The sequence below is a fragment of the Acomys minous genome, assembly GCF_964271855.1.
Source record: "Acomys minous genome assembly, chromosome: 7".
NCBI classification, from domain to species: Eukaryota; Metazoa; Chordata; class Mammalia; order Rodentia; family Muridae; genus Acomys; species Acomys minous.
In genome coordinates, this window is record NC_140488.1 from 92,109,637 (window position 1) to 92,136,873 (window position 27,237).

The 27,237-nt window shown below is 40.4% G+C and overlaps 1 protein-coding gene across 1 annotated transcript; it reads left to right on the plus strand.

Annotated features, from left to right (window-relative positions):
• The first annotated feature begins 501 nt into the window (after positions 1–501).
• On the plus strand, positions 502–26,628 carry LOC311601852 (melanoma-associated antigen B16-like). Its single transcript, XM_084789563.1, has 5 exons — positions 502–635; positions 7,205–7,261; positions 12,178–12,292; positions 22,291–22,367; positions 24,635–26,628. Exon 5 carries the CDS (start codon positions 24,700–24,702, stop codon positions 26,197–26,199), a length of 1,500 nt encoding a protein of 499 aa, XP_084645689.1. The 5' UTR covers positions 502–635; positions 7,205–7,261; positions 12,178–12,292; positions 22,291–22,367; positions 24,635–24,699; the 3' UTR covers positions 26,200–26,628.
• The last annotated feature ends 609 nt before the right edge of the window (positions 26,629–27,237 follow it).

A 27,237-nucleotide genomic window follows, 5' to 3' on the forward strand; every position in this document is an offset into this window, starting at 1 on the left:
TCCTGGAATCGCTTTGTAGACCAGGCTGGCCTCGAACTCACAGTGATCGACCTTCCTCTGCCTCCCAAGTGCTGGGATTAAAGGCGTGTGCCACCACCACCTGGCTAAATTATTAATATACTACAATATTCCATTCTTCCTGTGCTTTTGATTTCTTTCTACATAAACCAAGGAACTAGGCCCTCTACAACTATATAGCTGATGGGCAGCTTAGTACTCATGTGGGTCCCCTAGTAAGTTGAGTGGGTCCTGTCTCCGACATGGGCTCTGCTGCCTGCTTTCGCATCACTTCTCTACGGCGGGGCTGCCTTTCCTGGCCTCGGTGGAAAAGGCTGTGCTCAGTCCTGATGCGACCTGCAGTGCTGGGCTGGGTTTGTGAAGGAGACTCCCTTTTTCTGCGGAGGAAGGGAGGTGGGAGGGGGTAAGAGGAGGGAGGGCGGGACCAGGAGGAGAAGAGGGATGGGGCTAAGAGTGAGATGCAAAGTAAATTTAAAAAAAAACAACAACAACTCATCACGGGATCCAAGATGGCTGCACCGGTCGCACACTGTGTCTGATCCTCGGAACAGCAGTGACTGCACAGCCACCAAAGGACCAAACTGAGAGCTCCAAACCACAGTGCTGGTGTTTCCCAGGTGAGAGGGGACATGGTGGGGAACACAGGTGGGTCCGGGCTCCAGTCACCCTGCTAATCTGCAGAAAAGACCCTGGGTCCCTGCAGGCATGTGCGCAGTCTCCAGTGTCTAGGCACACGCCCAGGCGCAGCACATAGCGCTGCACAGTATCCCCGACTGATCTGTGGGCCATGAAACATCAGTGTACGGGTGTCCCAGCCTAGTGGAGACCCCACAGTGTGGGTTACAAGTAGACCAGACCCCAGATTACCTGGGTAATCCATGGAAAAGTTTCCGGTTACCCGCAGGCCCACGAGCTCCAGTTTGTAGACACACCCTGGTGCGCATGCGCCCAATTTATCTGCCCGAACTGTTTGCTAAAAAATAGCAGTGTCTAGGTCTCTCAGACCAGAGGAGACCCCACGGTGTGGATCTGACCTCAGGCCACCCAAATAATCTATGGAAAGTTCCCAGGTCCAAGTAGGCTCAGACACAGTCTCTAGCGGCTAGTCTCACACCAGCGCGCATGCGCTCAGTGTATCAGCGGGAACTGTGGGCCCCAAAACAGCCGAGTCTGGGTCTCCCAGCCCAGAGGAGACCCCACGGCGTGGTACACGAGTGGATCTGACCTTAGGTCACCCGGCCAATCCATTGAAAGTTCCCGGGTCCACTCAGGCAAAGGGAAGATCTCCCGCGGCTAGCCGCACACTAGTGCGCATGCGCTCAGTGTATCAGCGGGAACTGTGGGCCCCAAAACAGCCGAGTCTGGGTCTCCCAGCCCAGAGGAGACCCCACGGCGTGGGTACACGAGTGGATCTGACCTTAGGTCACCCGGCCAATCCACTGAAAGTTCCCAGGTCCACTCAGGCAAAGGGAAGATCTCCCGCGGCTAGCCGCACACTAGTGCGCATGCGCCCAGTGTATCAGCGGGAACTGTGGGCCACAAAACAGCCGAGTCTGGGTCTCCCAGCCCAGAGGAGACCCCACGGCGTGGTACACGAGTGGATCTGGCCTTAGGTCACCCGGCCAATCCATTGAAAGTTCCCGGGTCCACTCAGGCAAAGGGAAGATCTCCCGCGGCTAGCCGCACACTAGTGCGCATGCGCCCAGTATATTAGCGGGAACTGTGGGCCACAAAACAGCCGAGTCTGGGTCTCCCAGCCCAGAGGAGACCCCACGGCGTGGTACACGAGTGGATCTGGCCTTAGGTCACCCGGCCAATCCATTGAAAGTTCCCGGGTCCACTCAGGCAAAGGGAAGATCTCCCGCGGCTAGCCGCACACTAGTGCGCATGCGCCCAGTATATTAGCGGGAACTGTGGGCCACAAAACAGCCGAGTCTGGGTCTCCCAGCCCAGAGGAGACCCCACGGTGTGGTACACGAGTGGATCTGACCTTAGGTCACCCGGCCAATCCATTGAAAGTTCCCGGGTCCACTCAGGCAAAGGGAAGATCTCCCGCGGCTAGCCGCACACTAGTGCGCATGCGCTCAGTGTATCAGCGGGAACTGTGGGCCCCAAAACAGCCGAGTCTGGGTCTCCCAGCCCAGAGGAGACCCCACGGCGTGGGTACACGAGTGGATCTGACCTTAGGTCACCTGGCCAATCCACTGAAAGTTCCCAGGTCCACTCAGGCAAAGGGAAGATCTCCCACGGCTAGCCGCACACTAGTGCGCATGCGCCCAGTGTATTAGCGGGAACTGTGGGCCCCAAAACAGCCGAGTCTGGGTCTCCCAGCCCAGAGGAGACCCCACGGCGTGGGTACACGAGTGGATCTGACCTTAGGTCACCCGGCCAATCCATTGAAAGTTCCCAGGTCCACTCAGGCAAAGGGAAGATCTCCCGCGGCTAGCCGCACACTAGTGCGCATGCGCTCAGTGTATCAGCGGGAACTGTGGGCCCCAAAACAGCCGAGTCTGGGTCTCCCCGCCCAGAGGAGACCCCACGGCGTGGTACACGAGTGGATCTGACCTTAGGTCACCTGGCCAATCCACTGAAAGTTCCCAGGTCCACTCAGGCAAAGGGAAGATCTCCCACGGCTAGCCGCACACTAGTGCGCATGCGCCCAGTGTATTAGCGGGAACTGTGGGCCCCAAAACAGCCGAGTCTGGGTCTCCCCGCCCAGAGGAGACCCCACGGCGTGGTACACGAGTGGATCTGACCTTAGGTCACCCGGCCAATCCATTGAAAGTTCCCGGGTCCACTCAGGCAAAGGGAAGATCTCCCACGGCTAGCCGCACACTAGTGCGCATGCGCCCAGTGTATTAGCGGGAACTGTGGGCCCCAAAACAGCCGAGTCTGGGTCTCCCAGCCCAGAGGAGACCCCACGGCGTGGTACACGAGTGGATCTGACCTTAGGTCACCCGGCCAATCCATTGAAAGTTCCCAGGTCCACTCAGGCAAAGGGAAGATCTCCTGCGGCTAGCCGCACACTAGTGCGCATGCGCCCAGTGTATCAGAAGGGAGTGTGGGCCACAAAACACCAGCCCAGAGGGTACCCCACAGTGTGGAACAGGAGTGAATCTGACCTCAGGCTACGCAGCTAATCCACAGAAAATTTCCCGGGCCCTCTGAGGCACAGGCATGATCTCCAGCTGCTAGCCACAGCCTAGCGCGCATGCGCTTAGTGTATCAGCCTGAAATGCGGACCACAAAATGCCAGTGTCTGGGTCTTCCAGCTTAGAGATGATCCCACAGTGTGAAACACAAGTGGATCTGACATCAGAGCAGTGGCCCAATACACTGAAAGTTCCCAGGTCCATGCAGCGAAGGCATGATCTATCTCCAGTGTCTAGCCACATGCCTGCCTGCACACTGCTTCTGTGCTCCTTGTCTCAGACAATAGGCCACAAAACACCAGTGTCTGGGTCTCCCAGGCCAGAGGAGACCCCATGGTGTAGAATACAAGTAGATCTGACCTCAGGACACCCAGCTAATCCACAGAAAGTTCCCACATCCACTCAGGCACAGGTGTGGTCTCCAGTAACTAGCCACATGCCTGCTTGCACACAGCACCTGTGCTCTGTGTCTCAAACTGAACTGTCGGCCACAAAGCACCAGTGTCTGAGTCTCCCTGCCAAGAGGACACACCATGGTGTGGAACAGAGGTAGATCTGATCTCAGTCACCTGACCTATTCACAGAAAGGTTTCCAATCCCAATAAGGGAGGAGTCTCAGCATATAACCACTCACCTAAGAGCTGCTCTCAACAGCCAGTAAAGGATACCAGAAACAACCACAAAATGCCAGAGACAGTCAGATGGCTAAAGGCCAGCTTAAAAATACAAACAAAAGCCAAAGTAGTATGATATCTCAAAAACCCAATTATCCCAAAGCAATCAGCCCTGGATACTCTAATATAACTGGAACACAAGTAAATAACCTCAAATTTTTCCTTATAAAGGTGATAATGGAGGAAATGAATAAAATCCTTTTAAAAATACAAGAAGCTACAGTCAAACAGATTAAGGCCCTTAGAGAGATCCTGACAGAGGCCTATAGAGAGGAAATTTAAAAATCACTGGGAAAAAATCTGGAACAAACAGGAGGAGGAAATAAAAAAAATAGTTCAAGATCTGAACATGTAAATGGAACAATAATAAAAGCACAAATTGAGCCGGGCGCGGTTGCACATGCCTTTAGTCCGAGCTCTCAGGGAGGCAGAAGCAGGCAGATCACTGAGTTTGAGGCCAGCCTGATCTACAAAGTGAGTCCAGGATAGTCAAGGCTATACAGAGAAACCCTGTCTTAAAAAAAAAGAAGTCAAGAAAAGCACAAATTGAGGAAATCCTGGAAAGAGAATTTAGGGAAGAAAATAGGAACTATAGAATACAAGTGATGGGGGAAAGAATCACAGTTGTAAATGATCCAATAGAAGAGTTTGATGCAACCATCAAAGCAAATGTTAAATCTAAAAAATTTCTTGCACAAAACATCCAACAAATCAAGGACACCATGAAAAGACTAAACCTGAGGATAATAGGCATTGAGGAAAGAGAAGATGCCAAGCACCAAGGCCCAGAAAGTATTTTCAACAAAATCATAGAAGAAAATTTTCTCAATTTAAAGAAAGAGATCCCTATAAATATACAAGAGGCCTGCAGAACACCAAATAGAGTAGGACAGAAAAGAAAATACTCCTGACACATAAAAATCAAAATGCTAAATGTACAGAACAAATAAAAATATTAAAAGCACCAAGAGGAAAGGCCAAATAATATACAATGGCAATCCTATCAGAATTACACCCAAAATTTCAGCAGAGACCTTAAAAGCCACAAGGGCCTGGGCAAATGTCTTGCAAATCCTAAGAGACCACAGATTGCCAGACCAGATTACTACACCAAGCAAAACTTTCAATAACCATAGATGGAAAAAGCAAGATATTCCAAGACAAAAACAAATTTAAATAGTACCTATCTACAAATCCAGCCCTACAGGAGAAACTAGAAGAAAAACTCCAACTCAAGGAAGCTAAATACACCCAACAAAATGGAATAGCTTAGAAAGGTACACACTCAACATTATCAGTTTGCAGAAGTTTTAGAAGAGGACTTTTATTTTCTGTGTCTGGTTTACTGATATAAACCAATATTATATATATATGCTTCAGAGAGCAAGGGATAGTTGGGGATGTCTAGCTGTAACTAGAGGTAAGCAAGGCCAAGAAAAACATCAGCTTGTAGCTTCTTTGTTAGGACAAAAGGATGTTTCTTAACTTGAGAGTTCTGAAGTTATTTAAAGTACTGTATTTGTCTTCTCATAAATGGGGTGATGACAGTATGACAAGGAAACAGTATATTTAGGACAACTGTGGGCTTCTGAATAGAGCACCAAAGAATGAAAGACAACATAGAGAGACAGGAGTTATGAGCATTTGAAAAATAGATCAAGAAGTTATGCCTAATTAAATTTATCAAAAAGACATAATAGTTTTAAATTTTGATTCCAAACAATGGATAGAATAATCAGATATCTATAAGGAAATAGAAGGGTTGAACAAGAGCGTAAAACAACTGAGTTTAACAGGCATATAGAGAATAAACCACCAAAGAATATACTTTAAGATAATGTTATGTTAGTCCCCAGAGAAAGTCTTAACAAATATCTAACCTCATGCCAAATGTATTTTCCAGAGTAAAAGGACATTAGAAAGAAGACAATATATGTGAAGAAAATGAAAAGTTAACAAATATGTGGAAATTAAGTTAACATGTTTGTAAAATATGTGAAGCAAAAAATAAATCACATGTCACAGGGGGAATTTAAAAAAAATAATCTTGAAGTTGGGCATGGTGGCACATGTCTTTAATCCCAGCACTCAGGAAGGCAGAGGTAGGCGGATCTCTGTGGCTTCAAGGCCAGCCTGGTCTACAAAGTGAGTCCAGGACAGCCAAAGCTACACAGAGAAACCCTGTCTTAGAGGGAAATTTGTAGTTATAAACAAATACATTTTTAAAGTAGAAAAAGTATGGGAAGGTGGTTTAATAGGTCATATGCTTGGGGGAAATCATGGGGACCAGAGTTCAAACCTGCAGTACCTACATAAAAATCAGGACATGAGAGCACATGCCTGTTACCATAGATTTGAAGGGTGGGGACAAGCAGATTCTGGGAGATCACTGGTGAGCTAGCATAGCCTACATGGTGAGAGACAGTGCCCTAAAGGAATAAAGCACATAGGGGGCAATAGTGGAAGACTTTCTTCTTTTTGTTTCCACATGTCCATATCACCCTAGCAAACTCAGATGCCTTGCAAAACACACACATACACACACACGCACGCACGCAAGCACGCACACACGCACGCACGCAAGCACGCACACATGCACACACAGGCATACACAGGAACCACAGACCCAAAGAAGAAAGATCTGTAATTAAGAAAGGAGAATAATCAGGAACATTTGTTGGAACATGATATTATGTGATTTAGACAAAGAACTACAGGCAACTAATAACTGTAGGAAAAGGAGAATTAGATGAGCCCCCTTATTGGTTGTCCAATCCACAATGCTCAGTCCAGAAAATGTATAAACACCAAAATCAAAACAGGCATGTTGTAGCATCTGCATCTTGTCCACACACACACACAAATATATATTAAAAATCCTAATATTTAGATGTTATTTTCATGCCTAGAATCTTAGTATTGACATACATGCAAAATAACTTCAGGCCTATCCCATAAAGGTACTTATATCACATAGACGCACCCTTTTATGAAAAAAAAATTATGACTCTATAATAGTATTGTGAGAATATTAAACTAATTAGTAACTAATAATAAAATTAGAGTTATATCATTATTGGGAAACTTTCAGTTATGCTTTTATTCACTAAAATAAATATGCATTTCCAAAACAGAATTTATTCTTAGCTAAAATAAGTAGAGTGGAGAGAGTCATTAGCTCCTCACCTGAGAGCTTCATCCCCATGCTAACCCAAGTATATAAGGTGTGGAAACTTACCGAACCAAGACTATGCAGTATAAGAAAGCTGTCATCCATGCTGGGAGGGAGATATTTTGTGGTGCCTGCTTTGCAGTTACCCATGCTCCTATATAACACCTTACCTGATTTCTTCCCCACAGGCAATTTGGGTGTGAAATTGGTATGTTCTTTGGCCTGTTTTCAGTGTCACACCAGCGGTGAGTAGACTTTCTTTATATCTCCCAAAGAAAAGTTCATACAACAGTTCTGGTTAAAATTCATAGTGGTATTAAATAAATAATTTAATGTTTTATAAATAAGATAGGTGAATAAATTTTCATTTTCACAATTTATCTGCTAGTTATTTAAGTCTTAATTTTGATTCATAACCTGTAAGTTACTTTCAATAGTTCTGAAATATCATTCCTTAAGTAGCTTCCTATTTACCGCACTTGGGGAGGCAGAGGCAGATGCAGGTGGATCTCTGTGAACTCAAGGACACCCTGGTTTACACAACAAGCCCAGGAGAGCCAAGGCTACACAGAGAAATCTTGTCTTGAAAAAAGCAAACAAAAATATAGCTCCTTATTATTTATACTTTTTTATAATAAAGATAAACCCAAATTGTTCTAATATATGAGAAATCAAAGTGCATTATGCCATAATCTTAGATTTCTGTGTTTCATAGACTTGAAATCATCTTGGTATGAAAATTAGGGAAAGATATTAGAAATATCCTCCAAGCTCTGGACCAATAACATTTTACTTTGCCTTGATATATACTGAAAATCAATGGATTTTTATCTTGAATATTTTTGCTATATTAATTACTTCAACTCCTAAGAAAATGTGGCCCAATATATATAATATGATACCATATGTGCAGAGAGTTAAATGTGATGTAACCAAGTACACTGGACCTGTATCTTGATAGCTTGTGTTTCCTGGGGGTCAAAATGCTCCTTTGTGGGGAAAAAAACTTAAAGCTTTAGGTTCTTAATATATAAAACAATTAAATACCAGTTGTCATTTATGCCCTCAAAAGGCCCCATCTTCATTTTAACTGTATTTGCATTGTGGCTTTGGCCCCATTTGAGTATGTTTTATGTGGACAATTTAAAAAACTTACCTCAAAAATGAGAGCTAGCCCTCCATGATTTGAGAAAACAAGTCACTTTAACTCACAAATATGCAATGTTTTTATATTCCATAAAAGAATGTAATCAGGTAAAATTTGTGTGCAGTTTATATTTTAGTCTGAGAAACATCTAAAATAAAATGTTATCTTCAATAATATAATGGTTTTTGTTAAAATATTTGTGTACTTTAATTCCTTTTTAATATAGAAAATAAAATATTGCTTGATGATTTTTTTTTTCCTTTGGTCTTTTAACAACCACTTGGTAGTGGCTCAGTCATTTGCTAGCTGTCATGAGTAAGCATTTCAGCCTTGTCCCTATGATAAGCTACAAATGAGAATTGTGATTTATCTTTAAATGTTCTCCTAAATTTAGAAAAAGGTGAGAGAGAAAGAGAGAGGAGAGAGAGAGAGAGAGAGAGAGAGAGAGAGAGAGAGAGAGAGAGAGAGAGAGAGATTGATTGATTGAGGTAAGCAAGGCATTAACCAATTACAAGAAATAAAGGTGACATTTCGGTAAATGTCTTAGTCTAAACCTGATTCTGTAGGATTAAGGTCAGTTTGCTTGTTTGTTTTTCTAGGAAAGAGAGCAGTGATTTCAGAATCTTACAATATGTGGGCATTGTCAATGAGCCTGTCTAAGGAAACATAAATTATCAGTTATTTTAGACTCTAAGCAGGTCTAGTGTTGAACTCAGTAAGGATAGAAGTACCCACAAGAATGTAGAAGATGGAGGATAACATCTGGGGTAAACTGGACCCTAGGGAATTTTATAGTATTAACTTTGTTTTTCCTTTTACCTTCTGGAATTATTGCTAAAAATTATGTTTTTATTCTGTAATAATTATGATGATGATGTTGCAAGTCAAATATTTAATTGTACCTAGTACTTGCTAGCTAAGAAAAAACTAGTCAATTAATAGGATTATTTTTGGTATATATTGACTGCGTTGTACTGGGTATGTAATTTTTCATACAAATATAATATATTTTGACTGTGTTTCCCCAGTTAATATTATTTTTGGCTAACCATTTTTCTTAGCATAAATATACAATAAGCAGAAATAATAATTTCTCTTTTAAATAAATTTTGTTTCATGTATAATGAGAACAACACATGAAGTAACTTTGTATGTATAATTTTAAGTTGCTTTCATAGCAAAATAGCATAAACTGAATGACTTAAGGCATTTAGATCTGTAAGTCTAAATTATAGCATGACAGTGCTGAGTTTTTGTCTAGGTCCCACAAGACATTAGGTTGCCAAATAAGTCTATAATTCTTAACTAGAGTTTCAAAACTTGGAAACTGGTGGCTATGGATGCTCATACCTGTTGAAAGTGGGGGTGATTGATCCAGGGCGACTGCCACTAGATTGATATCAGAGACTCTATCTCAAACAAGTGAAATAACAACAATAACAGCAACAAAAAACCATATTACTAAAATGTGTTTGTTGAGATCAGTGGCTTTTTCTCATGTGTTTATCTGTATGACCACCATTACATTAAAAATTTAAAACAAATCCAAAATACTACCCTTTAATAGAAATCCTTACCACCTTCTTCTCACCTATGCTTATTATGTAATAAAGATCAATTAGGTTTTACATTTTTATCATTTTGTCCTCCTGAAATGGTTATAAAAAGTGGAATCATAAGGATGTATGTGCTTTTGAAAATGAATTTGTTTTTATGCAATAGCTTGGCCTTGAGCTCCACACAAGTTGGTTGTATATCAATACAATAGTTTGTTTCTTCTTATCCCATGGTATGAATGTCCCAGATTTTACTGAAATATTTGTCTACATCTACCAACATTTTGTCTCTTCTTATCTCATGGTATGAATGTCCTACAGTTTGCTAAAACATTTAGCCATTGTTGAAATATCTTACTTGTTTCTACTTTGGGGCTTCTACAAACTAAGTTCTCATGAACAAGTGCGTAGAGGGTGGTTTTCTGGATATAAGGTCTCATTTTCTGGGCTCCGTGCACAGAAGTGCAGCTGCTATGCTTCTTGGTAAGTTGAAGTTTGAAGTTTATTTTGTCTTTTTAAATTTTCCAACTATTTTGTAGCTACTGAGAAATATTATATTTCTGACATTTGTTGATAATCTAATTTCTTTGTGCTGTTAATGACTGTTTGGCATTATGACTTTTTTATTTATTTTACATTATGATATCTATGCAGTGGCATTTCATAGTAGGTTTTAATTACCAAATGCCTGGTATTTAGTGATGTTGAATGTCTTTCTATGATTTTATTTGCTGGCTATATATCTTCTTCAATGAAATGTCACTGTTCACTTTTGCCTTTCCTTTTTTTTCCCCAGGGGTGATGCTTAGCCTAGAACCTATATAATCAGCCATGCTAAGCACTCTGCCAGTGAACTACACTCCTGCTTTAATTTGCTGCCCCTAGGAAACCCCCATAATATCTCCCTTTTAACTTGATGAACTCCTTTTGAAGTCTAATTGTTTAGCCCACTGAGTCCAATTAGTGTTGTCCATATGGCTGTGAGGTCATCTAGTGCAACATAGTGTCCATGTCCGGAAAGAAAGACTTTCTCTCCCCTGAGTCTATCAACTGGCAAGCTCCTCAGCCAAGGGTGGGGTGTCAGGAAACCTTCCACCGTCCATGTATCCATACTGGAAGTTTTTATTGGCTATATCTTGTGCAACTCTTGTGCAAGTAATCAGAGCTCCTGTGAGTAGGTGTGTGCAGCAGCCACATCATGTCAAGATAACAGTTCACAGCTTTCCTCTTTTCCTGTACTACATTTGTTAAATACTACCTGTCCATACTTTATAGAGGCATATCTATAGTGTCCTATTTTGATATATACATCTTTGTGTCTCTCTTCATCCTCTCTCTCCCCCCTCCATCTATCTATCTCTGGCAGACCCGAGATATTAATTTGTATAGAAATCTGTCTCTGTTTATCTATCTGTGGAAGATGTTGAAGGGATGAATGTATGAGTGTGGGTGAGTAGAAATATTGAAGGAGCAGGGAGAGAAAAACTGAACACATGTACATGAGAGGTAAACGGAGACTACTGTGGGGTGGGAGTGGACAAGTAGGGCAAGGAAGAGAGTAAGATAAGGGGAAGAGGATCAATGAAAACAGACTTGAATTTCACTATTTAGTGCAGGCTGGAATCAAACTTGGGATCATCATTCTTTTTTTTCTCATTTACTTATTTAATCTCTTTACAGTTGATCCCAGCTCCCCCTTTTTCCTCTCTTGCCAGTCCCATCCTCACAGCCTCATTCCTACCTCTCCTTTTTCTCAGAGAAGGGGAGGCCCCAAATGGGTATCAGCTTACCCAGGCACCTCAAGACACAGTGAGAATAAGCACATCGTCTTCCACTGGGACTTGACAAGAAGCCCAGCTAGGAGGAAGAGATCCAGTGGTAGGCAACAGAGATAGAGACAGCCCCTACTCCTATTGTCAGGGGACCCAGAAGTTCACCATGCTGCCCATCTGCTAAGTATGTGTAGAGGGCCTAGGTCCAGCCTATGCATGCTCTTTGGTGGTTCAGCCTCTGTGAGCACTCATGAGCCCAGGTTAGTTGACTCTGTAGGTCTTCTTGTGGTGCCCTTGACCCCTCCAGCTTCCTCCCAACTCTTCCACAACCTCTGGGAGCTCTGCCTATTGTTTGCCCAAGAAACAAGCTGGAGTAGCCATTCTAATATGTCACAAAATAGGGATCATCATTATTTTGTCTCTCTGTGTTCCAGTTCCAGTTATATAACATCATGCACAGCTATAAGTTTGTTATTATATGTTTTTTAATGAAGGAATCACTTCATCATCACATATTTCTTTGTGAATATTTATTTATATGCACCTGAGTATGTAAATAGTATGATGTTAATACAACTAAGCAAGTTTTCTTTGAATTAGCATATTTGCATTTTATGTTGCTCCTATAAAAATCATCATAAATATTAGAAACTTAAAAGAGTATATTATTATTTTTCACCTTGCAGGAGTCAGAAGTTCTACTGGGGATCTCTCCATATTAAAACTGTGGTAGCAGTACAGCTGAAGTCAATTCCTTGAGGTTGGCAGAGAAAGATAACTTCCTTTCCAGTCTTCAAACAGGTAAAACCCTTACTTTTTATTTTTTTAGAATAGAAGAAAACATGTGGGGATTTGACAGATCTATTACCCTTATGAGTATTGGAAGCCAGGGAAAAATAGAACCAGATGAGACAAACACATCAGTCTGTCCCAATAGAGGCCTTTGTCAGAGAGGTATGGGCCTAACTTAATTTGAGGGGCTAGGCTACTGGCCAAGAGAAGGAGAAACTTTGAGTGAAGCCTAATGGATGCCCCAGTTTTGAGTAGAGACAATAGCAAAGTGTGACTTTAATTCTGTGTCTGAGAATCCTTTTTGTTTCTTTGTATCATATTTTAGAAAGTGACTAGCATCTGTTCCCATCTGCTGCCAGAGGAATCTATCCTGATGATGACTGAATAAGGCACTGATTTATAAATATAGCAGAATATCATTAGGAATCATTCTATTGTTACTTTTTTAGATCACTAGTGTTTGATTTTACCCTAGGTCTCTTAGTTTCTAGTCTCTGGTTCTTGGCTATGCAGTGTCTGATATGGGTTCCTTCCTATGAAGTGGGCTTTAAGTCAAATTAGACATTTGTTGGCTATTCCCACAAGTTCTGTCCTGTCATAATTTGCAGGTAGTACAAATTTTATATTAAAGGTTTTGTGGCTGGGTTGTTCTTTCAGTAGCCTGCAAAGTACCTTCTTGCACCAAAGAGGGGTGAAGGCACCAGCTCTATGTTCAATAAACTGTGTGTATACTGTCCTCTACAATGGAACCCCTACCATCAATTTATAGAGAGCATCTCATGTCTTAGCAACAAACTAGATTGTTTAGGGATTTCCATGGGACTCAATGGCCAACAATTCAATTGAATGTAACACAGTCATATTACTGGAAGCCTTGTTTGGTGGCAAGAGATGGTCAGATGTGACTTCATATCCCCCATTATTAAGAGACCTCATTAGGATCACCTTCATAATATCTTAGAAAGTTTTCACTGTAGTAGATTTTCCTATCTTTTTTCAAATGTCCCTTAATTCCAGCTGTCTTTCCCCAAATTCTCCCCCACTACCCTATCTCCCTGCCCTCTTTCCACTTGATCCTCCCATTCCCATCCCCACTCTGGAAGCAAAACTTGTTCTATTTTCCTTTCCCAGGGAGATGGATGTGCCTCCCCTAGACCCTTTCTCTCTACCTAATTTCTCTGGGTCTATGGATGTAGAATGGTTGTCATTTGTTGAACTGCTAAATTGTAAGTGGAAGCCAGGCGTGGTGGTACATGTCTGTAATCCCAGAGGCAGGCAGATCCCTGTGAGTTTGAGGCCAGCCTGGTCTACAAAGTGAGTTCAGGATAACCAAGGCTACATAGAGAAACCCTGTCTCGAAAAAAAAAAAACCAACCAAAGAAACAAATTGTAAATGGATACATACCATATTTATTTTTCTGGATCTGGGTTACCTCACTCAGGATGATTTTTTTGTTGTTGTTGTTGTTTTTTTTTTTTTTTAGTTCCAGCTATTTGCTTGCAAAATTTACGATGTCATATTTCAACCACTGAGTAATATTCCATTGCATAAATTACCACATTTTCTTTTTGTTTGTTTTAATTCATTTTCTTTTTTTACTTTTTATTTACTCTTCTCTCATGTATTACCTCCCAACTCTAGTTTCCCCTCCCTCCCCTCATCAAAATCTCTTCCCTTTCTTCCAGATCCATTCTCCCTCTAACTCTGCTCAGGAAAGAGCAGGCCTCCCAGGGACATCAACTAAATACAGCATAACAAGTACAATAAGACCAGGCACATATTCTCACATCAAGACTAGACAAAGCAGGAAAAGCATCCCAAAGACAGGCAAAACACCTTACCTGTTCCCAATGTTAAGAATCCCACAAAACCACCAAGCTATACAACCATAACATATACAGGCTCCTTGATCTCTGTGAGCCTGCTTGAACCTGTTGATTCTATGGATCATGTTTTTGTGGTGTACTTGACCCCTCTGGCTCCTCCAATCCTTCGTCTTCCTCTTCCTCTTCCACAGGACTCCCTGAGCACCACCAAATATTTAGCTGAGGGACTCTGCAGCTGTTCCTATGGAGTATATTTACATAAAAATCCGTTGTGCAAATACACCACATTTTCTTTATCCATTCTTCTGTGTTGGAACATCTAGATTGTTTCCAATTTCTGAATGTTATAGATGAACCCACAATTAACATGGTTGAGCAAGTATCCTTATGGTTAAGGTGGAGCATCCTTTGGGTATATGCCCAAAAGTGGTATAGCTGGGGCTTGAGGTAAATGATTTCCCAACTTTCTGAGGAACCCCCATATTGATTTCCACATTGGTTATATAAGATGATTCAGCCACCAGAAATGGAGGACTGTTCCCCTTCTTCCACATCTTTACCAGCAGGAGCTATCACTTGTTATTGATCTTCGTCATTCTGACAGGTATAAGATGGAATCTCAAAGTAGTTTTGATTGGCATTTCCCAAAATGGATAAGGATGCTGAACATTTCTTTAAGTGTTTCTCAGCCATTTGAGATTTCTCTATTGAGAATTTTCTGTTTGCCTCTGTACCCCATTTTAATTGGATTATTTTGGTTTTTTGATACATAATTTCTTGAGTTATTTATATATTTTGCATAATAGATCTCGATTAGATGTGGAGTTGGTAAAATAATTTTTTCTGTTGGGATGCCATGTCCAAATTCAATATGATAGTTTTTGCTTCATCTTATTATATTTTATTTTGTCATGTTTGGTTATTATCTCTTAGGGACTTGCTCTTTTCTAATGAAGGACAGAAATAGAGTGGATCTGGAGGGAAGAGGAGGGGAGGTAGAGAAGAACCGAGAGATGTAGAGGGAGGAAAAACTGTAATCCAGATACATTGTATGGGGAGAAGAGGGAAGAAGGTATATTGTATGAAAACTGATCTAATTTCAATAAAATATATTAAAAAGTGGCTAGCAATGATACCGTCATGAGTCAACAAAGGCAGTGGGACTTAGATGGGCCCAAGGTGAAGATTTGCAGTGCAGCCTGAAGATCCAAAAAAGCCCAAACAGAGATGTCCCCACAGAGCTGTTGGCATCGAATACCATAAGATAAGGATGATATTTCAAGGTCCGTCTTTATTTGCTCTTTAAAATACCAAGAAGTTAAGGCTTTGGTTAGATGTGTCAAATTCAGAGCAGTGTGGGTAGAGGTATGGAAAAGTGCTAATAGTCAATATGGTGGTCCTAAATGTTAACTTACAGTTCCATCCACCACAGACTACAGAGAAGAGTTTATCAAGCCAGCTGTTACCCCATTAATGCTCAGGCAGGGTTGGCCATCTGTAGACTAAACCATACAATGTCTTATTTACCATGAATTAGTTCCCTCTGACTGAATCAAAAATTAACAAAATAAAAATTTGGTGACAGCACACATCTGTAATCCCAGCACTCAGGAAGCAGAGGCAGGTGGATCACTGTGAGGAGGCAGAGGCAGGCAGATCTCTGTAAGTTCAGAGCCAGTCTGGTCTACAAAGCAAGTCCAGGACAGCCAAGGCTATACAGAGAAACCCTGTCTTGACAAACAAACAAACAAACAAAATAAAATAAAATAACCATAAATGTATGCCCTTAAGAGTTCTAGAAGTTAGAAGTCAAAATAAAAATAAAAATGTTAGTAGAGTTGGATCCTTCTGGAGACTATGAAAAAGAATCTATTGCAGGCTTCTCCCATGTCTTCTGATAGTTTGTCTATATCAAAGTCACATCTTCTTTCTTTGTTACTAAGGCTGGTATTAAATATTTTTGACAATTTGAAAATCAACTTAAATTTTATACTCAACTTATTTAAATTTATGCACTTGTGTCATATGTACATCCATTCACATAAAAACATTTAGGGTTTTATTTGTGATGAAATGATTCTAGTATTTTTACAATTGAACTTGAGGGGAGTTAATATTTTATATTCTACCTATCAGCAAAATATTCCTTTAGTTATAATTTCAATGATTTTTTCCATTCTTTAGATAATTTTAATTTCACATACTTTTAAAATTATATTAGTGTATTTATTTTTAAATACCAGATATTTTGTTATAGTAGTATACATGTTATATTTAAGTTTATTTTTATATTGTTTGTTGCCCTCAAACAATGTATGTGCTTTCATATTAATCTCTGCTCTTCCAGAGATCCTAATTTGAATTCCTAGCAACCACACGGTAGTTTAAAACCATCTATAATGGAATCTGATTCCCTCTTCTGATGAGTATATATATAAAAATATTTTTTAAGTCAAGGTATAGGCCCCAAGGGAATATTTTCTGTTCTGTGCACCAGAAGTTGCCACAATATGTTTTGGTTTGGGATGTTCAGTGCACATAATGTCTCCAAAAGACATTCTAGGGTTTCTTTTTTATTTTTTTAATTTAAAAAATATCCATTTGGTTTTAAATTATGTGTATCTTTATGTGTATATACATACATATATATTTTATTATGAACATGTGAGTGCAAGTACCATCAAATACCAGAAGAGAGCTGTCAGATCTCCTAGAGCTAGAGCTATAGGCAGTTTGTAAGATTCCTGATGTGGGTCCTGGAAACAAACTACTCTTATTAACCATTGAATCAGCACTCCAGCATGGCTTTCCAGGGTTTCAGTCATGCTGGTAAGAAGTCATGGGTCTCTTACATCACTAAGAGATATATTCTTTTGGAAAATCTCATGATCTTCTAGCTCTTACAATCTTTCCTTTCACGCCTCCATGGTGCTCCCTAAGCCTTAGGCTCCAGAGTGTTTTGTAGATGTATATATATTGGGACTGGGCTCTAAAACTCTGCATTTTCACTGGCTGTAGTTTTCTGTAGTGGCCTCCATCTATTGCAGAAAATAAGTTTCTTTGTTAAGGGAGAAAGATAACACTTATCTGTGGAAATGAGGAAAATGTTAAGATTGTTGTTAGGAAACTGAAAGAAAAAACACATGATCATCTCCTTAGATGCTGAAAAAGCATCTGACGAAATCCAACATGAATTCATGTTAAAAGTCTTGAGAGATCAGGGATACGAGGCACATACCTGAACATAGTAAAGGTAATATACAGCAAGCCTATAGCTAACGTCAAACTAAATAGAGAGAAACTTACAGTAATTCCACTGAAATCAGGGATACTACAAGACTGTCCACTCTCTCCCTATTTCTTCAGTATAGTACTTGAGGTGCTTAGTAAAGCAATAAGTCAACTAAAGGAAATCAAGGAGATACAAATCGGAAAGGAAGAAGTCAAACTATCACTATTTGCAGATGATATGATAGTATATATGAGTGACCCCAAAAATTCTATCAAGGAACTCCAGCAGCTGATAAACACTTTCAAGGCCAGGCGTGGTGGTTGCATGCCTTTAATCCCAACACTCAGGAGGCAGAAGCAGGTAGATTGCTGTGAGTTTGAAGCCAGCCTGGTCTACAAAGTGAGTCCAGGCCAGCCAAGGGCATACAGAGAAGCCCTGTCTGGAAAAACAAAACAAAACAAAAAATCCACCTTCAGCAAAGTGGCTGGATACAAAATCGACTCGAAAAAATTGGACTCTCTCCTTTATACAAAAGGAAAAAATGCTAGGAAAGAAACCAGGAAAACAATACCCTTCACAATAACCACAAAAAAACAAAACAAAACAAAAAAACCACAAAGTATTTTAGTGTAACTCTAAACAAGCAAGTGACAGACATGTATACAAAAACTTCAAGTCTCTGAAGAAAGAAATTGAAGAAGATATCAGAAGATGGAAAAAATTCCCCCATGCTCGTGGATTAGTAGGATTAACATAGTAAAAATGACCATCTAACCAAAAGCCATCTACTGATTCAATGCAGTTCTCATCAAAATACCAACAGAAATCTTCAGAGACCTTGAAAGAAACATTTTCAACTTCATTTAGAAAAAAACAAAACCAAAAAAATAAAAAAGCTAAGACAATACTATATAATAAAAGATCTTCTGGAGGTCTCTTTATCCCAGATCTCAAGCTTAACTATGGAGCAACAGTAATAAAAACAGAAACGTACGGGCATAGAAATACACTGGTTGATCAATGGAATCGAATTGAAGACCCGTAAGTAAACCCACATACCTATGACACTTGATTTTTGACAAAGAAGCCAAAACCATACAATGGGAAAAAGATAGCATCTTCAATAATTGGTGCTTGTCTAACTGGATGTCTGCTTATTAAAAAAAATCAAGTAGACCCTTATTTACCACCCTGTAAAAAACTAAAGTCCAAGTGGATTAAAGATCTCAACATAAAATCAGACACACTAAATCTGTTAGAAGAAAAAGTAGGGAAGAGCCTTGAGCTCATTGACACAGGAGACAACTTCCTGAACAGAATACCAATAGCTCAGGCTCTAAGATCAACAATTAATAAATGGGACCTCATGAAACCAAAAGGCTTCTATAAGGCAAAGGACACTGTGAACAGAACAAAATGACAGCCTACAGACAGGGAAAATATCTTCACCAACCCTACATGTGACTGAGGACTAATATAAAGAACTCAAGAAATTAAACACCACCAAACCAAATAATCCAATTAAAAAATGAGGTACAGAGCTAAGCAGAATTCTCAACAGAGGAATAGTGTCAAATGGCCAAGAAACACATAAAAAAAAAATGCCCAATGTCCCTAGTCATCAGGGAAATCAACTCAAAATGACTCTGAGATTCCATTTTACACCTATCAGAATGAGTAAGATCAAAGAATCAAGTGACAGTACCTCCTGGTGAGGATGTGGAGAAAGGGAAACTCTCCTCCATTGCTGGTAGGAGTGTAAACTTGTACAACTACTTTGGAAATCATTCTATTGATTTCTCAGAAAATTGGAAATAGTTCTACCTTAGAACCCAGCTATACCACTGCTGGGCATTTACCAGAAAGATGTTCCACCGTATAAAGACATTTGTTCAACTATGTTCATAACAGCTTTATTTGTAATAGCTAGAAACTGGAAAAAAAAACTAGATGTCCCTCAACCGAAGAATGGATAAAGAAACTGTGGCACATTTACACAATGGAATACTACTTAACTATTAAAAACAAGGATGATAGGCAAATGGATAGAACAGGAAAGAATAATCCTGAGTGAGGTAGACCCCCTGCTCAGATGTAGTAGATAGGCAGTACAGTCTCTTTGTGGGTCCAATAATATGGGGAGTAGGGACTACTGGCATGCATTCTGGCCCCCACACATTGATCACTTCCCCCTACTGGGGCGGTCTTGACAGGCAACAGAGGAAGAGGGTACAGACAGTAAAGATGAGACTTGATAGGCTAAGTCAGATGTTAGGAAAGGAAGCCTCCCCCTTTCTGAGAACCAGGGGAGAGAAGTAGAAGGGATGAGGGAGGGAGGGTAGGATTAGAAGGCAATAAGGGAGGAGGCTACAACTAAGATTAAAGTGAACAAATAAAAATAAAAATATTTGAAAAAGAGAAAAAAGATTAAATACAAAAAATTAAAAATAAGATTGTTGCTAGGGATTATGCTCACTTAGTGAACAAGCAGTTATATGTTCTCTTTTAATACTGATTACTTCACTATCTTTTGGGAGTTAGCTTGATTATCAGTACCAGGCATGCATAAATGTAACTTATTCTCCTGGCTCAACTGTAGTCTGGAAGGCTTATTGCCTCCTTCTACCTAGGCCTAGTCCTGGAATCTTCTAGCCTCCAAACACTCTAACCTAGGCCTAGAATGTTTTAACCTCTGAGACTTACTGCTTAAAGAGCTCACCTTTAGTTGTTCTTAGCTCTGGGCTGGCTGGTTCAACTCAGCTGTTCTGGCTCAAACTCTTGTCCCAGCTGACTTACTTAATCTGGCTTCTCTCTGGGCCCTGATTTGCTCTGCCTGGCCCCAAACTAACTCAGTAATCTGCTCTAATCTTCTGGCTTCTTATTTTCTGGCCAATTACATCTTCACCTGAATTCTGGCTCTACAATCTATCTCTCTATTACTGTCCTGGGCAAAAACTTGCATTGTACCTTTGGATAGTATGAGAACTAGTCCTCAGGTAGGAGGGTTTTAGGTCAGTGGCTGCTCAAGGCCTCCATATCCTATGTCTGAAGTATGTTTTTAGCGATAGGGTTTTACCTTCAAGGTCCAGAAGACAAACAAGGGAAATGGCAATAACCAATATTGTTCTAAGAATCTCATGGACTCCCCTGACTTCACAGAGAATTTGCCCATGCACAGTATAAGGGTTTAAATAGTATGTAGCTCTTGGGGTGAGCATTATCACACTAGCAGCATAATTATTCAAAGTAGGTATATATGTATACATATAAATTATATAATATATATGTTTAAATAACCATAAAATAGGTTTCCCTATGTTTTTTTCCTTTTTCTCCTTAGTGTATTTTTTCTCCCTCCTCTCTCCCTCTCCCTCTGCATTGCCTTCCCTTTTCCTTTAACTATAAAATTACTGTTCTATTTTCCCATTACCCCTTTATAATACCTCTGTGGGGCTTTTTCTTAATTGCTAATTGATATAGGATGTCCCATTCCACTGTAAGTAGTGTCATTCCTAGGTAACTAAACCTGACATGTATAAGAAAAGTAACTGAACAGGCCTGCTCACCTTTCTGTTAATGATATTTTCTTTGCTATTTAAGCTTTTCTTTAATTCCTTTTCAAAGTTAAAGGCTTAACTGAGTGGGGTCTTGCCCTGAGGCCACCACGCCCTTTATTTTATTTAACATAAGACTTCATTAAACTTGAGCACTAGACTTAGCTCCATTATACTTCCTGGTGCTCTTTTTCTTCTCAAACTGTACATTTTGTATTTCTCTTTGTCCAGCTTGCTTCCTTTCATTATGGATCTACATAAGAGTTATTAATGATACTCAAAAGACAGGTATCTTAAAATACCATTGCCAAAGCCATTAATCCAAAACTCTTAAATTTACAAGGGCAAAATGTAGCCACATTCTTTGCTGAAATATCAGAAGAAAGTTTTCAAGGCACTTACTAATATTCATCCTCTTTGAAACCTTTTGATATAGGCCATCATATTCTACATTGCTCTAAGCACCTCTGTCTTCCTTGTTCCTACGTATGGTCCATGAAGCCCCGTTTAAATCATTCAACTACTTTCCTAATCCAAAGACCACATTCTGCCAACAAGCAGAATTGTCAGGCCTACTATAGCAAATACTCAGTTCCCTGGTACCACCTTCTGTCTTAGTTCTATTGCTGTGAAGACTAACACTATGACAAAGGCAGTCTTACAAGGGAAGTTTATTACTTTGGCCTATAGTTTGAGATTTAATCCACTATCACCATGGTCAGAAGCATGGCAGCATACAGACATACACTGGAGCAGTAGCTGAGAGCTACATCCTGATCCATGGCAGAGAGACAGACAGAGGAAAAGGGAGGGAGGGAGGAAGAAAGAAATCTTGAAGCTCATTCCCAGTGGCTGGGTTCCTACAACAAGGCCACACTTCCCAATCTTTCTAATTCAAATAGTGCCACTCCCTGGTGACTAAGCATTAAAATATATGAGCCTGTGGGGGCATTCTTCTTAAGACTACCAAAAGGCCAGATAAAGCAAGCCAGTAAGCAACATTCCTCTATGTTTTCTGCTTTGAGTTCTTGCTTTGACTTCCTGCAGTGATGGTCTATAACCTGTAAAGGGAAGTAAACCCTTTCCTCCTAAGTTGCTTTTGGTCAGTATTTTATCACAGCGCCTAAGAAACAAACTAGGATAGCTATTTCATGGCATTTATTTGGAAGGATACTTTATAGAGTGAGAGTATACATTCTAAGCTAAGAACCATAGACCATATGACTATTCAAGGACCTCTCTTTGAATGATAGACAGCCACATGGAGTACATTTTGCAAAAGAAAGGCTTCTTAGAATGCCTTTCTCTAGCTCTTTCCTCAGCTCTTGAGGAACTCCAAAAGGGGCATCCACAAGGTACATCCTTTATGTCATTGTTCTCTTTTTTTTTTTCAGTGAGCTGTGGCCTTTGATCTAAGTCACTGAAGCTAGACAACTGAAGGGAAGATTCAAAGGTGCTTTCAGGGTCTAAGGTAAGTATTCTGGAGTCAGCGTTTAGGAAAACCACTCTCTTTAGAACATACGTGGACCCGCAATATCCAAGTATAGTGTTTGAACTTGGATAGTGGGATGCACATATGAAGCATGCCTTTTTTTTCCTTCCCTTGTTTCCCCAATACTTCCATAGTTTAATACAAGAAAAAATAGCAGACTAGCAAGGGCAAATAGTCTTATGCAGTGTTAATAACTGATGTGTAGACCCTGAATAAAGATTGAACAAGTATTTGTTTTGTTATGGTTGGTATCGTCATATGCTTCACTCTGGTCTTCAAGTTTTGATCTCTTAAAGTGGTACTTGGAATTTGACCACTCTCTTTTCTTTTTCCTTACTCAAAAAAATTAATATATTTGTTAGAATAGCAGTCTCAGAGTAAGATAGAGATGTATATAACTCACTACTAAGAACCAAGACTGAAACACTGGTAAGATTAAGACTATTACCCACAATAGGACAGAAGAGGCCAAACAAAACTCTAATATTGCTGTTAGTTCAGGGTACCTTAGGATTGGGTAAGTAGTCCTTGTCTTCCTAACTGAGGTTTTTTTATAATGGGAAAGTTTTGTTGTTGTGGACCCATGTCATATCAAGTAGCATAAAATGCCCTAAATTCTGCCAAAATTAAAGGCAAGACCCAAAAGAAGTCTGAGAGATCTACTCTTCCAAGTGCATAGGTCCCCAAGAGGTGGTATACTCTGTTGTCACAGAGGTAAGTTAGGTTTTGGCAAATCAATTTGTCATGCCCTTTCCCATAGTTGTCTTAGGAAATGAGAACTGATTTTTGTCAGGGAATTGAACTGGTAATCAAAATGTAGAAAGTATAGCTCAGTGAGTACTCCAAATAAAACCTTTGACTAAGGGCCCCAAGGAATCATGTATCTTAGAATATCTGGATTAATATAGTCATACCCAGTTTTCCGGTGTGCCTGAGGAGGCCCTGGGCAAGACTAACAGACTGTGATATGTAGTAATTTTCTTCTCCTGCTAAATTGAAGATATGATAATAAATATTTTATTCTAAACAAATATGTAATATCGCAGGCACTTCCATTGGTTGAAAAAAAAAAGACAATTAGTGAGGCAGATAAGAACATATACCCAAGAACAGAGTGATCTCAACAAAACTATCTCACCTTAGTTACAGATTCTTGGGGGAATATGGACAAATTAAATTAAATCCTTTCAGTTCCTGCTTTGGGGTTACAGAGACACAAGTATTTAGTATGGTAGAACATCAGTTCAACAAAGGAAGGGATCTCAAATATTATTACGATTTATAGTATATAGCTTAAGTGAACAGCAAGTGATTCGGACAGTTATAGGAGTGATAGCAAATTAACTACCCTGATACTCTATTCATTCCTTTATATAGGTCAGATAAGGAAAGTCAAAGTCAGAACAGCTCTCTCAATGTACTCAGATCTGAGAGAGGCAGTAGTCATTTTCTGACATAGGTAAATTTCCAGTGGAGAAGACAAACCTGCTATTTGGTTCTAAGAAGGCTCCTGAGCATTGAGGAGATCACCACACTATACAAACGTTCTGTGGAGTTTAGTTTCTACCTTTGGCCCAGAGAATTTTCAAGTTAGGAGGAACCTTCCCTTTACTCTTAAATTTCTAAGAAGATACAATTACAGTATTAGTGAGCAGGGTTTTATTTTATTCTTTGAAATTTTCATAAAATTTTGATAATATGCATTCCCTTTCCCCAATTCCTCCTAGATTCAACCCCCTTCCCTCCCTACCCAACATTTTGTCCTTGTTTTCTTTTGTTCAATCCATTAAGTTCTATTTGTGCTGCCTGTGTAGTTTCGAGTGCATGTGGCCATCCGTCAGGGTATGGTCAGCCTACCTTAAAGAAAACTGACTCTCCCCATACCAGTAGCTATCAGTTGCCTGTAGTCCCTCAGCTTCAAATAGAACTTCATACTCCCCTTTACAGGTAGAGTTTGTTATGGCACAGAATATGCCTTAAGCCCATCAGATTCCATGTTGCCTAAACTTGTGGAGATCATGGAACTTTTTTTCATTTAGAAAAGGAATGGGTACTACAGAGCCAAATCTGTGTCTGCTATGAATCCTTGAGTTCTTTCATTTTGGGATGGCAAGCGCTCAACAGGTCTTTTAATTTCCCCTACCTATTCTTGCATGTGAACCTTTATCACGTGATTTTCAGAAGTCTGTTGGAAGTAGCTTTTACTTGCAGATTACACTCACATCCTCCATTTCTCTTTTGAACAGTGATTCCTCATTGCTGCCTTGCTGTCTACACACTTACGTACTTCTATCAGTCTAATAGAGTCACCATGTCTGAACTTCAGAAGAATTCAGAATGTGCAGCTGACCAAGGCCAGACCTGTGAGGCGACCCAAGACCTACAGGTTGCAGCAGTCTCCAAGCATATGGAGGAGCCTTGTTCCTCCTCTCATCTTATGCCTGGTTATGTGAAGGGCCAGACCTGTGAGGAGAACCAGGGCCTAGAGAATACACAGGTCTCCAAGGATGTTGAGGAGCCATGTTCTTCCTCTCATCTTATGCCTGGTTATATGAAGGGCCAGACCTGTGAGGAGAACCAGGGCCTAGAGAATACACAGGTCTCCAAGGATGTTGAGGAGCCATGTTCTTCCTCTCATCTTATGCCTGGTTCTGTGAAGGGCCAGACCTGTAAGGAGAACCAGGGCCCAGAGAATACACAGGTCTCCAAGGATGTTGAGGAGCCATGTTCTTCCTCTCATCTTATGCCTGGTTCTGTGAAGGGCCAGACCTGTGAGGAGAACCAGGGCCCAGAGAATACACAGGTCTCCAAGGATGTTGAGGAGCCGTGTTCTTCCTCTCATCTTATGCCTGGTTATGGGAAGGGCCAGACCTGTGAGGAGAACCAGGGCCTAGAGAATACACAGGTCTCCAAGGATGTTGAGGAGCCGTGTTCCTCCGCTCAGGCTCTTATGGGTACAAACCAGGATGATGAGACACCCAGTACTTCTGGGGGTCTTCAGGGTGCCTATGTTTCTTCAGGAGCCTCTACTCAGGGTCTTAGTATCCAAGACCCGGGTAACCCAGTCAATCTACCAGCTCAGCCAGGCCCCGTGATAGGTGTAGATGGGAAAGTTGATTTCTTGGTGAATTACATGCTCTACAAGTATCAGATGAGAGAGATGATGAGCATGGCTGAGATAGTGAGACTCATTGTCAGAGAAGATGAATATCGTTTCCATGAAATCCTCATGAAAGCTGCTGAGCGCATGGAGATGGTCTTTGGCCTAGATTTGAAGGAAGTAGATCCTGTCAACCACTTCTATGCCCTCTTTATCAAATTAGGTCTCACCTATGATGGGATGCGCAGTGATGAGTATAGCTTTCCTAAGACCGGGCTCCTGATACTCATCCTGGGGATAGTCTTCATGAAAGACAATCGTGCCACTGAAGATGACATTTGGGAAGTGTTGAACTCAATGGGAATGTATCCTGGGATGAATCATTTCATCTTTGGTGATCCTAGGCAGCTGATAACTGATGAGTTTGTGAGGGAGCAATACCTGGTGTACCAGCCAGTAGCCAATAGTGATCCTGTGCAGTATGAATATGTGTGGGGGCCCCGGGCTCGAGCTGAAACTAGTAAGATGAAGGTGTTAGAGTATGTGGCCAAGATTCATGCGACAGACCCTACTTCTTTCCCTTCTCAGTATGAAGAGGCCCTGTTAGAAGAAGAGGAGAGAACCCTTCACATGATGTTAAACGCTGCTGGCCCTAGTTCTGCTTCTGGTGCTAGCTCTAGTGACATGGGAAGCGGGTTCCCTCATATGTAGGACAATTTGAGATAAATTACTCCTGTATAATTTCAGAGACTTTTAGGAGTTGAAAGGAAAAATGTAGAACCTAAGTTGATAGAGAGAAGACAGAATCTTAGCTGCATAGTTCTAATTTGTATAACTAGCATGCCATTTGTTTTTTCTGTTGGAATGTGTTTGCATTTGATAGCATTGTTGTTTAGCTTCAAAACTCCACTTAATTCCATTCACAAATTTTATAATAAGAGCTTTGTCATGACATAAAACTAATTGGGAAATAATTTTCTCTATCTGTTACAATTACCTGGAGTAGAACCACATGTTTTTGTTAAGCAGTTTGTTCTAATTTTTGTACCTTCTAGTTTCTCAATAAAATAACATGCTATAAATGGAATAGCTTTACTTTATAGTTTTCAAGATCAATAAAGTTTAAGAAATTTTACTTCACATATGCACTCTCTTTTTATGTGAGAATTTATTATTTTACAATAATTATTTTTACTTTACTAGGGTTCTAGATTAAACAACATATAGTCCCTTCCCTCATACATGTATTGATTATGATAATAAATCTTCTAATATTTAAAAGATAAAGGAAAGATAGATAAATCAATCCTTATGATCTTGGTAAGTGTAAATATCCTGAAGGAGGAAAATCTGGCTATGTTAAGATGAACTTCTTCAGAGTGTTCATTTTTAAGTTCGATTTTGAGGTGAAGAAAATCGAGATGTAGTAAGACACCCTAAAGCTGACATCCAAAAAGTGGAATGCAAAACTCCTTACTAGGTACATTGTGGGTTTGTTTACTTAAACCCAATTTTCATGCAGAAAGAGATGACCCCCACCTCTGTGCTGTTGAATGTTGATCATAAACTAAGACTCTATTTGCAAATAATACTAAGGGCATTTTTTATAGGTGACAGTGAGAGACTCATTTGGTTAGCATTCACTGCCCAGGAGTGGTCTGAAAGTATTCAGTTTAAGGGAGATTTTAAAATAGATTATCTTTAATATGATTTGAGTTACATATAGTAATGTGTAAATTTTTAATAAAG